We start from the raw sequence: 13185 nt of genomic DNA, 5'->3' as shown, positions 1-13185 counted from the left end.
CAAACTAGGTCAGTGCTCTTAAACTGGGCTTTCAGGGAATATCTGTAGGTTGTGTAAAAGTGTGTTTCCACTAATAATGAATCCTAGTAATCTTTCCCAGTGTGTGGAAAAATAGTTTTCGATCTTAAACGTTTTCAACCCTTTTGTGTGAATTACAAATTGTTTGGTAGAACATAAGCAGGAAAAAACCTGAGCAGTAAATCTTTAGTTCACTCATTTTTTCATTGACACATGATTGTGATATTTATATTACCTATCTTTAATATAGCTTTGCTTTTTATTATTCTAGATTTTCTACTGGAATTAAGATTTGTCGCAGCATTGCATAGAAAGCAGTGTAACTTCCAAGAGCTTTGCCATTAGAAGTGGTTTGAGAACCACTGAACTTACTACCATCTTGTAAGATATTAGAGGGCAAGGCTTTTGCCATCATCATCACACTTATTGAGTGGAAGCCACTGCATACTCTTAAGTGTAAAATAACATGAGGAAAATTGGATTTAATATTTGGGGGGAGTTTTCTGGATGGACTGGTAGAGGGTGAGAGTAGGCATAGTAATGAAGATGGAATGTAACCACTTTAAACATTGGTAGGTCAGTTTATATGAAGCACTTGATTAAAGGCTCTGAAAACTCTAGAAGTATGATCCAAATTAAAATATCGAGGTAGCTTTCTCTCCTTTTAGTTTGAAAAGTTAATTTTGAATCGATGGACATTATACTAAATGATGACTAAAGCAAATTTTAGTTACCATTTCTTTCCCCTATAGTCTAAAATATGATTCTAATATCATAACTGTCATTAAAGTCTTGGCCAGTAATTCAGTAAGTAGACTCCTAAAGAGATCATTGTCACAAACTTCCAATTACAAGGCTGTAATGGAGCTGTTGGAATGACAACTAAATGGGAAAGACTGGTCTAGCTGGACAAAGATGCATATAAAACACTTGAGGGTGAGGAATAGTCCATAAAAAAATGGACTTAAATGGACTTTGATCCCAAGGAATATGCAGGGAGATAAATGATAAATACAATAGTAAATAGGAGTAGCAATAGAAGGAGTTATAGTTTGGGTACTATAAGAACTCAAAGAAAGTAATGTATCAGGTGGGAGAGTCTAAAGGAGTTGGCAGTTGAGTTAGTGAGTTTTGAATAGGCACAATGAATAGGGTAAGAAGCATTCTATCTCAAGGGAAAAACATGACCCAGGGCACTGGCCCCCAGACAGGTGTTTGTTGAATACCTGATGGAGTTTGGTAGCGTTTATTTTTCCATTGATTACTCAGTATGTTATATGTGCCTCCTGAATGCCAGGCACTGTGGCAGATTGGTGCTGGGAATATAATAAGATGACCCTTATGGAGCTACAGTCTAATAGAGACAGGTAAAACTGACAAATTAATGAATATATAAATCCAAAGTGAGAAAGACCGTTAGGCTACTGAATAACTTGAGTGAGGATAGACGGTATGATTAGGAAGTTAGGGAATGACTGTAAGGAAACAAAATATAAGGCAAAACTGACCTTTGTTAGGAGCCAGTTTACCCTGTGGGATATTTACCCTGTTTGAAGTCTTTACATTGTTGCTATCCCCATATATTCTTAATTTGGGTAAACTAGTCCCCCTTCAAACACAACCAGTGAAATTTCTCTTTTTCATCAATGTTTGCTTTATTCATTCCTGAATTATTTACCTGTCATGAAATTTATTGTGTTATTCTTCTTTTGCAGAAACCGAAGCTGAAAGATTGGCATCCTCCTGGGGGCTTTATTCTGGGATTATGGGCACTTATTATCATGGTTTTCTTCAAAACTTACGGAATCAAACATATGAAGTTCATTTTTTAGACTTGATGATATATGAAGACTGCATGAAAGAGTGCAACCTTGGATAATAATTTATGTCATTATGTATTTTTAAAAATGCGTTGCTCTTATGTGAATTGGAAATAAGTATAAGAAAACTAAATTTGAGTCAACTATTTCATAACTTAAAGAAAAATAATTCTTAATGCAATTGCATAATGGCATTAAATATATTCTAGTTTTATATTTTCATGTTATAAAAGCAAATGGGACAAAAAGATAAGAATACATTGATTGTTTTTGAAAATAATAATTTCCCCTTATCCCCTTTTCATTTAGAAAAGAAAAAATTGTGAAAACATTAAATTCTCACAGAGGTAACTTCAGTTAATTATGTTCTATATATCCTTTCAATCTTTTGACTTATACACTTATTTTTTTTTCCAATATGGAGATCATGTAGAATATACTACTTTGTAATCTCTTTTTTTCATTTTACAATAAGGGAAAAAAATTAACCTTTCCCTCTCAAAAATACATTGTGAATGACTGCATAGTATCCACTGTATGAATGTTTAATTCATATCACAGTCTTCTATTGTTGGACACTTACATTGTTCCAAGTGTTTTCCTTTGGTTTATTCTTTACTGTATTAATATTTTGCTGCCGGTCACTCATGGAATCCTGAAGGTTTAATTAAAATCAAAGATGAAAAGTTGTTTTTTTAATTTATGTCACTGACAATCTCCAGGACCTTATTTGTTGTCAGTTTATTTGGGAAATTTTAGACCGTTAGTAATTTTACGTATTGACTGCTCAAGAGAAACATACCCCATTATTTTTCATTTCTTATGAAAGAAACGAAATCAGTATCTTATCTCTCAAACTAGGTAATGTAGTATCTTATCTACATTTTCATTTCTAAGCATTCTGTGATCTTCCAGAATTGGTCACCTCCTCTTCATTTTCCATCTTAAAGAGAGAGCCAACAAGGACTTTATTTCATTCTGTTTAAGGCAGACCTTGCCTACTGGCTCTATCTATACTTTCCCTGAGGAAAAAATCCCTTAAAGTGGATGACGTGTGAAGAAAATATGTGCTTATGGCCTGGCTGTCATGTCTGGCTGATGTATCCCATAAGGCAGTAAGCCCCTTTACTGGTCTCTGATAAGATGCCAGAACTTATATCCCCATCACTGACATTTTAGCTTGGAAGTAATATTGAGACTGCTGTGATCAACCCCTGATATTGTTTTTTCTTTTAAAACTTCTGCATATGAGTGGAGCAAAAGCCTAAAAGTTCAGTATTTATGTCTGGGGGGGATACCTTCAAGTGTCTTATCTGTTTATCCAAGAACTTAATGTGTTTATCTTTATTCAGTGCAAAGATCTGTTTTATAATTTTGTTTATAATTGTAGGTAACATTAAGAAGACAATGCTTCCTCCACAAGAAAACCTCCTAAAATTAATATTACTTAAGATTTGTTTTTCCTTTTGCATTTAAAGTATTACCTTTTAAGTGCATGCAAGATTGTCAATATTTTTCACAGGTAAAGGATTGACTGTGTTATCTTCCTAGTTAGATAAAATGATATTGAGGCTTTTTGCTAGCTTTGAATCTTTATTTTAATTGATCTTTTTATTGGTGTCTTATATAAATGAGGAAGGAAAATTTTGTTTGATTATATGAAGGATCTTTTTGTACATGAAAAGAAGGGATAATAAACTTGCAATTGAATAGACTTGATGACAGTAGCAATGAGACACAAAAAGATTGACCATATTGCCCTCCAGACACTCATACAAGGTCGTGGACATCATGGTTAGGCGGAGCTATTTAGGGTGGTAAAGGAATTATGATTGTTCTTGAGCCAAGTAATTTAGTTTGAATATAATGAAACATACCCTGATGGTAAAGACTGCTAGAAAGTAAAAGGATTTCTCTTCAGAGGTTGTAGAAGGTGCCCTTCTTAGTTAAAACCAAACTGGGAAAAGTAATACTGTATATAATATTCAGGATAAATTTTGCCTCGGCAGAATTTCAAAGGGCAGTTATTTGTCTGTTTCATTATTGAATCTTCAGAATATAGTTAAAGCCGAAAGCTTAAAATATATTGTTTCACTTATAACCATAATCTTTTTACATACAGCATATTCTGCCTTTCTGTTTTAACTGTTTTAACGTGTGAAAGAAATACGTTATAAACATACCACAAGGTATGACTATAAAATAATGAGATCAGTATCCATTTTTGCTTTATAGACTTGGCCTTATTGCTTCATTGTCACATCTCATACTCAAGGACATTTACTACAAAGAAAGTGTTCTCCAATATTGCTGGTCTGTTGCTGTCTGCCCGGTTTACACATGTACCTGCTACTTAAATAGGAATAACTAAATCCTCTGCATGTGGTAGATGAGTATATTTAGGTAACATTGTCAGCACAATTAAATGACCTACAATTTAAATGATAACATAAAAACAGATCCTTAAATATATAATACTTGAGTCACAGAAGCTGAGCAACAGAAAGGTATTTTGTTTTTGCCTATCTCACAGTGTTGTGGTGAGAATCAATCAGATGAGGTAATATTTTGACTAAACACTTTGGAACTTGTAAATGTATGATGGCATTATTTTACTTATGTCGGCTTAGGAGAATACCAAGGGGGAAGTTAATGGTGACAGTGTCCCTGTTTCTCTTGCACTTTTGTACCTTTCTAAGCTACTCAATGTGATTCTTGTTCTTTTTGGTATTCTTTTTCTCCTCCCTCATGGTGTCCTTCAGGGAGAAAAGGAATGTAGATAAATGAATCCCAGCAGACTTGTCCTGACATTTCAGGGAGGGACAGTGTATAATGGTGCCATCCTGCAAAGGCAGCCTGTGTGAGAAAAAGAAATCAAATGATGTGGATTTTGAAATTACAAAATATATTCATTTGCAGTTTATGAAAGGAAAATGTAGTTTGGATGTAAAGCTGATTAAATTGGATCAAGAAAAATTAGAATTAAATGCAAAGAATAATGCATGCATTTATGGTTTCAATTTTTATATATTCTCAGCTAGTTGAAAATGATGATTCCCACAACAAGCATAACTCAGCTTGTTTCTGCTTACTGAGTATTTTCTACTATGGTATATGTTGATAACATTTCTTCCATTATGTATGTTGTATACCAGAGTTACAGTTACTATGGGAATCATAATTTGAAATTTTGACTCCTGTGTTTCTGGAATCTTTACAACAAATTTTGCATTAACATATACCCTTTTTTCAGTTCACTTTACCAAAATTAAGCCCATCTGTAGCAGATACTGTTTTAACATGCAAAATAAATATAAACATACCACAAGATATGGCAATAAAATAATGAGATCAGTATCCATTTTTGCGTTGTCACATCCCATACACATTTACTACAAAGGAAGCATTCTCCAATATTGCTGTTCTGTTGCTGCCTGCCCTATGTACACATATACCTGCTACTTAAATAGGAAAGCCTTTCAATTCATGGACAGGCTTCAATTCAATTCAATCCCTTGGTGGTGACCAGGCTTTTATTTTTTTTCTTTTAGTGTAAAAAATGTACGATTTTGGAAATGTGCTGTGAAATATTTGGTTTAACTGTGTAAATCCTAGAATAAGGGGATTGATATAGATGAAGTTGTAACCAAGAAACTGGTTATTAAAAATTCATTTATTCCAAACATGGAAAGGTGGCACTGTCATTCTTGTGTCACCTGGGCAGCTTGCAGTCACAGAGACTTCAGAGGACGTTGAGATTTGCCTGCAGAGGAATACCCAGTCATAGGGTCTACCAGGTGGGAATCATATGATATGACCCACATTCATTCAGTCTTCTCTCTTTTGACTCTAGGAGTGCCAGCTCTGACTGTGCCAGAGTTTCAGGGACAGGAGCAAGAGTGAAACTTTCTTAGGGGGTCATTTAATTAGGTCATAAATGTAAAGCAAATCACACAATGTCCGACACATAGGTAAGGTCAATGTTTTGTTCTTTGCTGGACAGGGATAATCTTGCTTTTAACTTCTGCTCAGGCCCAAGGTCTGGTCACTCTTCCTAGACTGTCCTTTTCCCATCTGTTTTCAGCAGGCATCATTTTTGGGTAACAGTGTCTTTCAATACTATCCAGTGATTTTAATCCATAGATTCTGTTGCTTCCCTTTTCCAAATTTTTTCCTATTTTAGGTAGATTGAGGCTTTTCTGAATCTTCTCTCAGCCTTAGTGTTCTACTGTCCTCTTTTTTCATGGACAGTTCACTCTTTTGGGAGCATGCCTTTAACATGATTTAAGGGATAGTCTATCCTCACCCTCAGGTTGCAGATGTCTGGATAATAATCTAGTACTGTAAAACAGTGGGGATTACATTTTCAGGAGAACATGTCCCCTACATTCCCTACCCTTTGTTATCTTTTGTTAGAGTATTTTTAGTTTCAAATGATAAAAACCTAAGTAGAACAAATTTAGGCCAAGAGGGGAATTTGCCAGAAGAATATTAGGATATTTTTGTATATTCTTGCAGGAAGTGGGGTCATATCTGAGCCTCTTCAGGCACTGGAGTGTCACCTGGATTCTCTTCTCTCTGTGTTCCCTTTATTCTTCCTGGAAACTAGCTTTCTCACATGATGGATAGAGCCTCATACCCCTGCTTCTACCACAAGAGAGAGATAAATTACTCTCTTCCTTTAATTCCAGTTCTACAAGTCTTGTGAAAGAACAGATTAACCTTATTTGCATCAGGGGTTCACTGGCCAGAGGGCTAAGGTATTGTAAGCACATAAGGACCTCTGGAGGCATACTCCATTAGAGCTCCTCCCAGAGAAGGGTGCGATCACAGAAGCCAGACAGTTACCTTTATTACTTTTGCTAACTTGCTGTTCAATGGGGGCTCAGTGGAGCTGCAGTATGCCCCCTGTGGCTTCCTAGAGATGCAGATTGTGGAAAGGATTCCCTATTTAATAAATGGTGTTGGGAAAACTGGCTACCCATAGGCAGAAATCTGAAACTGGACCCATTCCTTACACCTTATACAAAAATTAACTCAAGATGGATCAAAGACTTAAACATAAGACCTAAAACCATAAAAACCCTAGAAGAAAACCTTGGCAATATCATTCAGGACATAGGCATGGGGAAAGACTTCATCACTAAAGAGCTTCTGCACAGCAAAAGAAACTATCATCAGAGTGAACAGGCAGCCTACAGGATGGGAGAAAAATTTTGCAATCTATCTGTCTGACAAAAAGCTAATATCAGAATCTACAAGGAACTTAAACAAATTTACAAGAAAAATACCCCATCAAAAAGTGGGTGAAGGATATGAACACTCTCAAAACAAGACATTTATGTGGCCAACAAACATGAAAAAATGCTCATCATCACTGATCATTAGAGAAATGTAAATCAAAACCACAGTTAGACACCATCTCACACCAGTTAGAATGATGATCATTAAAAAGTCAGTAAACAACAGATGCTGGAGAGGATGTAGAGAAACAGGAATGGTTTTACCCTGTTGTTGGGAGTGTAAATTAGTTCAACCATTGTGGGAGACAGTGTGGTGATTCCTCAAGGATCTAGAACAAGAAATTCCATTTGACCCAGCAATCCCATTACTGGATATATACCCAAAGTATTATAAATCATTCTACTATAAAGACACATGCACATGTATGTTTATTGCAGCACTTTTTACAATAGGAAAGACTTGGAACCAACCCAAACGTCCATCAGTGATAGACTAGATAAAGAAAATGTGGCACATATACACCATGGAATACTATGCAGCCATAAAAAAGGATGAGCTCATGTTTTTTGCAGGGTCATGGATGAAGCTGGAAACCATCAGTCTCAGCAAACTAACACAGGATGAGAAAAGCAAACACTGGGTGTTCTCACTCATAAGTGGGAGTTGAACAGTGAGAACACATGGACACAGGGAGGGGAACATCACACACCGGGACCTGTTAGGGGGTGAGGGTGTAGAGGAGGGATGGTACTAGGGGAAATAACTAATGTAGATGATGTGTTGATGGGTGCAGCAAACCCCATGCCACTTGTATACCTATGTAACAAACCTGCATGTTCTGCACATATATCCCAGAACTTAAAGTATTTTAAAAAAAAGAACAAAAGAAATCCAAGATGTGATGCCCCGCCTCAGACCTACTGAATCAGAATCTGCATTTTAACAAGATCCCCAGCAGTTTGCATGCCTGTAAAGTAGGAGAAGCACTGACCAACTATACCTTTCTAGACCAAACAGCTCAATTTTATCTCCTAAAAAGAGATTGTAAAAGAAGATTACAAACACTTGTGAAATAAGCAGGCATGGGTAGCATCTTTTATGGGTTAATTGACTCTTTAGCATTGTTATTGACTTCTATTCAGACCTTGTAAGACTGTGCACCACTCATTCTCTTTCTTTCTGAGGCTTTTTCAAAATGTAATAAATGCTTAAAACAAGCAGCTAATTAGCATTTATATGTGTGGGTGGTATCTGCAAATCCCCTGACACTCCTCTCATCAAGAGGTAGAGTCAAAATTCCCAGCCCCTTAAATATGGGCTGGCCTTAGTGACTTAATTCTTCTAAATAGAATGTTACAGAAGACTACTGCATGATTTCAGAGACCTTAAAAATGATTATAGCACCTGCCCAGCTCTTTTCTAGGACACTTGCTCTCAGAACCCAGCAGCAGTCCCCCGGGGAAGCCCAAGCCACATGGAGAAGTCACATACGTGTATTGTGGAGGACAGCCCCTCCAGGCTGAGGTCCCAGCCAGGAGTTAACATCACACTCCAGAGATGTGCAGGAAGGAGCCTCCAGATGTTTCCTGACTGCAACCACAGGACAGACTCCCAAGTGAGAACCACTTAGTTGATCCCCAGAACCATGAGAGATAATAATTTTAAAAGATGGTTATTTTGCCCCATTAGTATAGAGGTTTGTTTTACAACAATTAGTTGTTGAAACACTGTTAATGAGTTACACGCTCTAGTAGATGCTTATGGGCAATACAAAAATCTAACTCATTAAAGAGTTACAAGTGGATTCTAGAAAGGAAAGAAACCCCATGGCAGAAAATGGTAAGTGCTATATAAAAGCTATAGGATAGGAGATTAAAGAGAAACCTGTTTTTAACTGCTATATGGATAAGTCATTAATCTTTTATCTACTAGCAGTTGATTTATGATAACCATGATTTATAGACAACCAGATTCGATTTCTCTATTTCTTGTCCCTCTCCATTTTCCACTACTGTTCTTTTCAAAATTGTGCATTTTCTTCAGTCTTCCTGCTCTACCAACTCAGTTCTTTCATCAAAAGGCTTTGCTTTGTAATCTGCAAATTAAACTAGGGGAAGGTGACCAGCTTAACTTCCTGTTCTACCTCCTACAAATGTGCCTTTATTTTCTCCCATCGCATCCCTTCCCCACTTCTCTGGGCTCAGAGCCTGAGGCAGAGATCCCTCTGCTTCGTTTTATTGATCCCATCCCTTTTGGAATCTTGTTTACCGATAACCACATCTCTCATCTCTTCCTTCAATTTCTTTTTAGATAAAGGGGCTTTCCCTTAAATTTTATAAAATGTGCAAGTTTTCCTTATTTTAAAAATTCCTCCCAAAATCCTGTGTCCTATTCTAAATGCTTTACAGAGCTCTCCTCTACTTCATTTCATAGTTTCTCCTTTGGAAGAGTGGGCTGCATTCACTTCCTGGTTTCCCTGCCTTGCCTTCTCTTCATTGTACACCCCCTTGTAATCTGGCTTCTGCTCCCACCATTCTTCTGAAATGATTCTCTTTTACTGCTATAACCGATGGAACTGCCAAATCCAACGGAAACTTCGAGCTTTGCTAATTTGGAGATCTTTGCTACCAAGAGGGAGAATGCTTTCATCAGGAGACACAACAATTTCATTGAATTTCAAGAGAAGATTTCCACCTGGTCATTTGAGGCTGTTTATGTCACTAAACCAACAGGCCAAAAATAAGGAGTTACTTCACTGGTTGGAATGGTTGATCCCAATTATCAAAGGGAAATTGAGTTGCTGCTACACACTGGGGAGAAGGAGAATTATGTGGAATCCAGGAAATTATCTGGGGTGCCTGTTAGCAGTTCTTATAACAACCAAAAAAAGGGCAGACGACTGAGAACTTTACCCTTCCCAAGGAAGGTTTAGGTCACTCTACTGGATAAAGAGTTGACCTGCTGAGCTTATGGCCAATGGCCAGAGAAATATGAGTCATGGGTATCAACTACGGCCTTGTGGCCAACTACTGAAATGAGGACTTTAGTGGCTTTGTGCATTTTCTCTTTGGCTACTATACGTTTAGGTGTGTAGGCTATTTCTTTCTCTTTTTTCCATTTTAATTTTTACACAAACTAGTGGTGCTTAACCATACATAGTAGTCTCTAGGCAATAAAATATTCAGTGCAACTATGATAGAATTTGAGGAGTAATGAATATAGCTGGCAGTGGATACAGAGATGGTTAGGACTGTGTGTCTCTTTGTTTTGTGAAGAGTGAGAATTTCTTCACTTGTGAAAATAGCAATCTTTTTTTTTTGGGAAAGAAATAAAAAAAAGGAGTGAAGGGGAGGAAGAAAGGAAGAAGGTTTTGGCTGTATCTTTTGATTGGGGGATTTAGTCGACTTAAATTTAGGGTTACTGCCATTTGATGTTAACTGGCTATTTTATTCATTCGTTGATGTAAATTCTTCTTTATGTTGATGCTCTTTACTTTTGGTATATTTTTAGAAAGGTTAATACTGGTTGTTCCTTTCTATGTATAATGCTTCTTTCAGAAGCTCTTGTAAAGCAGGCCTGGTGGTAATAAAATCTCTGAGTACTTGCTTGTTCATAAAAGATTTTATTTTTCCTTCAATTTTGAAGCTTAGTTTGGCAGGATATGAAATTCTGGGCTGAAAGTTCTGTTCTTTAAGGATGTTGAATATTGGCCCCCACTCTCTTCTGGCTTGTAGGGTTTCTGCTGAGAGATCTGCTGTAAGTCTGATAGACTTCCCTTTGTGGGTAACCTGACCTTTCTCTCTGGCTGCCCTTAGTATTTTCTCCTTCATTTCAACCCTGGTGAATCTAACGATTATGTACCTTGGGGTTGCTCTTCCTTTAGGAATATCTTTGTAGTGTTCTCTGTATTACCTGGGGTTGAATATTGTCCTGCTTTGCTAGATTGGGAAAGTTTTCCTGAATAATATCCTGAAGATTATTTTCCAGCTTGGATTCATTCTCTCTGTGGCATTCAGGTACACCTATCAAATGTAAATTTGGTCTTTTCACATAGTCTCATATTTCTTGGAGATTTTGCAATATCTTGTTAGGTGGAAACAGAGTTGCTTCACTGTACAGAGCTCACATGAGTGAAGGGTAGATACAGAAGATGAGTAGCTAAAGGAATGTACTATTCCCAGTTATCAGCTCATTGTCTCAACCCCCAATCCACTTATTACCATTCTATGATAATGAAGCAGAAATCTTTAAGAATTTCTTCTTTACAGTGAACATGTTGCTAAGCTTTGTCAGTAGACAGTGTTGGAGGATCACAGAAGGAAGGAGTTTTTCTTCTTGTTTCTAGTGATCTTCTGCAGAGAGAGAACAAGAAAGAGATAGTGTGTATATGTGTGTGTGTGCACATGCTCTATGTTTTCTGCAGTGCCCAGTGGCTGGCAGCACAGAGCACCTTCTTGTGGACAACTTTATAGTGGGAGGGCTACCAGCAAAGCACCTTCACTTGAATGGCTGCCTCAGGCAACTGGCTCCAGCCATTCTAAGCAAAATGCAGATGGCAGGCCCATTCTTGTGATCATCTTCCCCCAGCATGCTTCCTTGCAGGGAGCTGCTAACAGGGCACTTTCCTCTGAACAACTTTTCCCGCCTTCCTTCAGGTGGCTTTCAGTGAGTTCTGGGACATGGCTCATTCCTGAGGATATGACCTTAGCACTCCAAAGGGCAGTTTTCCAGCAAGTTCCACTGATGTGACGTCTCAGTGAATTTCTCTGCCAGCCAATCTGCCTTGCCATGCCCTCTACAATGATGTTTGTATCTCAGTCCTTGGAAGAGTTGGCTTCTTCCTTGGACTTCTATCTCAGTCCTAGGGTAGGGGGCTGCCCATTCAATTTCCCTTTGGTAATGGGATCAATTACTCCAGCCAGTGAAGTAACTCCTTATTTTTGGCCCATTTGTTTAGTGACATAAACAGTTTCAAATGACCAGGTGGCAATCTTCTCTTCTAATTCAGTAAAATTACTGTCGTGTCTTCCGATGAAAGCATTTCCCCCTTTTGGGGTGAATACCTCCAAAGTAGCAAAGCTCGAGAGAATGCTTACCGTTCCTGTATTCTTTAGAGTACTTGTTATCTCTCACTAGCAATTGCCCCTTTACTCTTTTTTCAAATTACTAAGTGATTTCTGTGTCCTGATTGGACTTTGATACACATCCTTAAAGAAACTCAGTGGTGTTACATGATGAAATTCTTGGCCGTGGTCATTTAATTGTTCACATTATTTCTCTGGGTTTAAGAAAAAGTCTTATTCTCTCCCAAAGAGATGAACAAAGAGTCACAACTCATTCGTGACCACCTATCCTAATTCTGAAGGTTTCCTTAGGATACAAATGTTCATTGCAATGCTATTCACAATAGCAAAGACGTGGAATCAACTAAAATGTCCATCAATGATAGAATGGATAAAGAAAATGTGGTATTGACACATCATGGAATACTATGCAGCTATAAAAAAGAATGAGATCATGTATTCTGCAGGAACGTGGGTGGAGCTGGAGGCTATTATTCTTAGCAAGCTAATGCAGGAATAGAAAACCAAACACCACATGTTCTCACTTATAAGTGGGAACTAAAGGATGAGAACACATGAATACAAACAAGGGAACAACAGAGACACTGGGACCTACTTGGGGGTGGAAGGTGGGAGGAGGGAGAGGCTGAGAAAAGGTAACTACTGGGTGCTGGGCTTAATACCAGAGTGATGAAATCATTCTGTACAACAAACCCACGTGACACGAGTTCACCTAGGTAACAAACCGGCACATGTTGCTGCAAACCTAAAATAAAAGTGAGATGAAAAGGCACCACCTTCTGACACTGTTCTGGAAGTTGGAGCTGGTCTATGTGATGCACAGACCTATCTTATTTGTGGAAGCCGTACTGCAAGAGTCTGAGCAACTGTTTTAAAAGCCCTCAATTCTTCTGGCTTTAGGCAGCCTCTCTTTGTTTCTTCTGATGGGTACAGGAAATGGAAAGATTCAGGAGCAGGAGCAGCCTCTTGTAACCCTGCCAAGAAGGGAGATAGATCAAAAGAGAAAAAAAAGCATGTTA

General features: G+C 37.7%; 2 protein-coding genes across 2 annotated transcripts in view; one reads left to right on the top strand and one right to left on the bottom strand.

Annotated features, from left to right (window-relative positions):
* PIGK (phosphatidylinositol glycan anchor biosynthesis class K) overlaps positions 1-5529 on the top strand; it is a 127026-nt gene extending 121497 nt beyond the window's left edge. The window contains exon 11 of the mRNA XM_002750990.7: positions 1734-5529. Coding sequence (XP_002751036.1) covers positions 1734-1850 — 117 coding nt within the window. The 3' untranslated portion in view covers positions 1851-5529. The remainder of the gene's footprint in view (positions 1-1733) is intronic.
* Positions 5530-7492: 1963 nt separating this feature from the next.
* ST6GALNAC5 (ST6 N-acetylgalactosaminide alpha-2,6-sialyltransferase 5) overlaps positions 7493-13185 on the bottom strand; it is a 197933-nt gene continuing 192240 nt past the window's right edge. The window contains exon 5 of the mRNA XM_035251927.3: positions 7493-13140. Within this exon, the coding sequence (XP_035107818.1) occupies positions 13113-13140 (28 nt within the window). The 3' untranslated portion in view covers positions 7493-13112. The remainder of the gene's footprint in view (positions 13141-13185) is intronic.

Source organism: Callithrix jacchus, chromosome 7, assembly GCF_049354715.1.
Source record: "Callithrix jacchus isolate 240 chromosome 7, calJac240_pri, whole genome shotgun sequence".
Classification (NCBI taxonomy): Eukaryota; Metazoa; Chordata; class Mammalia; order Primates; family Cebidae; genus Callithrix; species Callithrix jacchus.
Note: the sequence above shows the minus strand (reverse complement) of the source record. Positions and strands in the feature narration are given on the sequence as shown.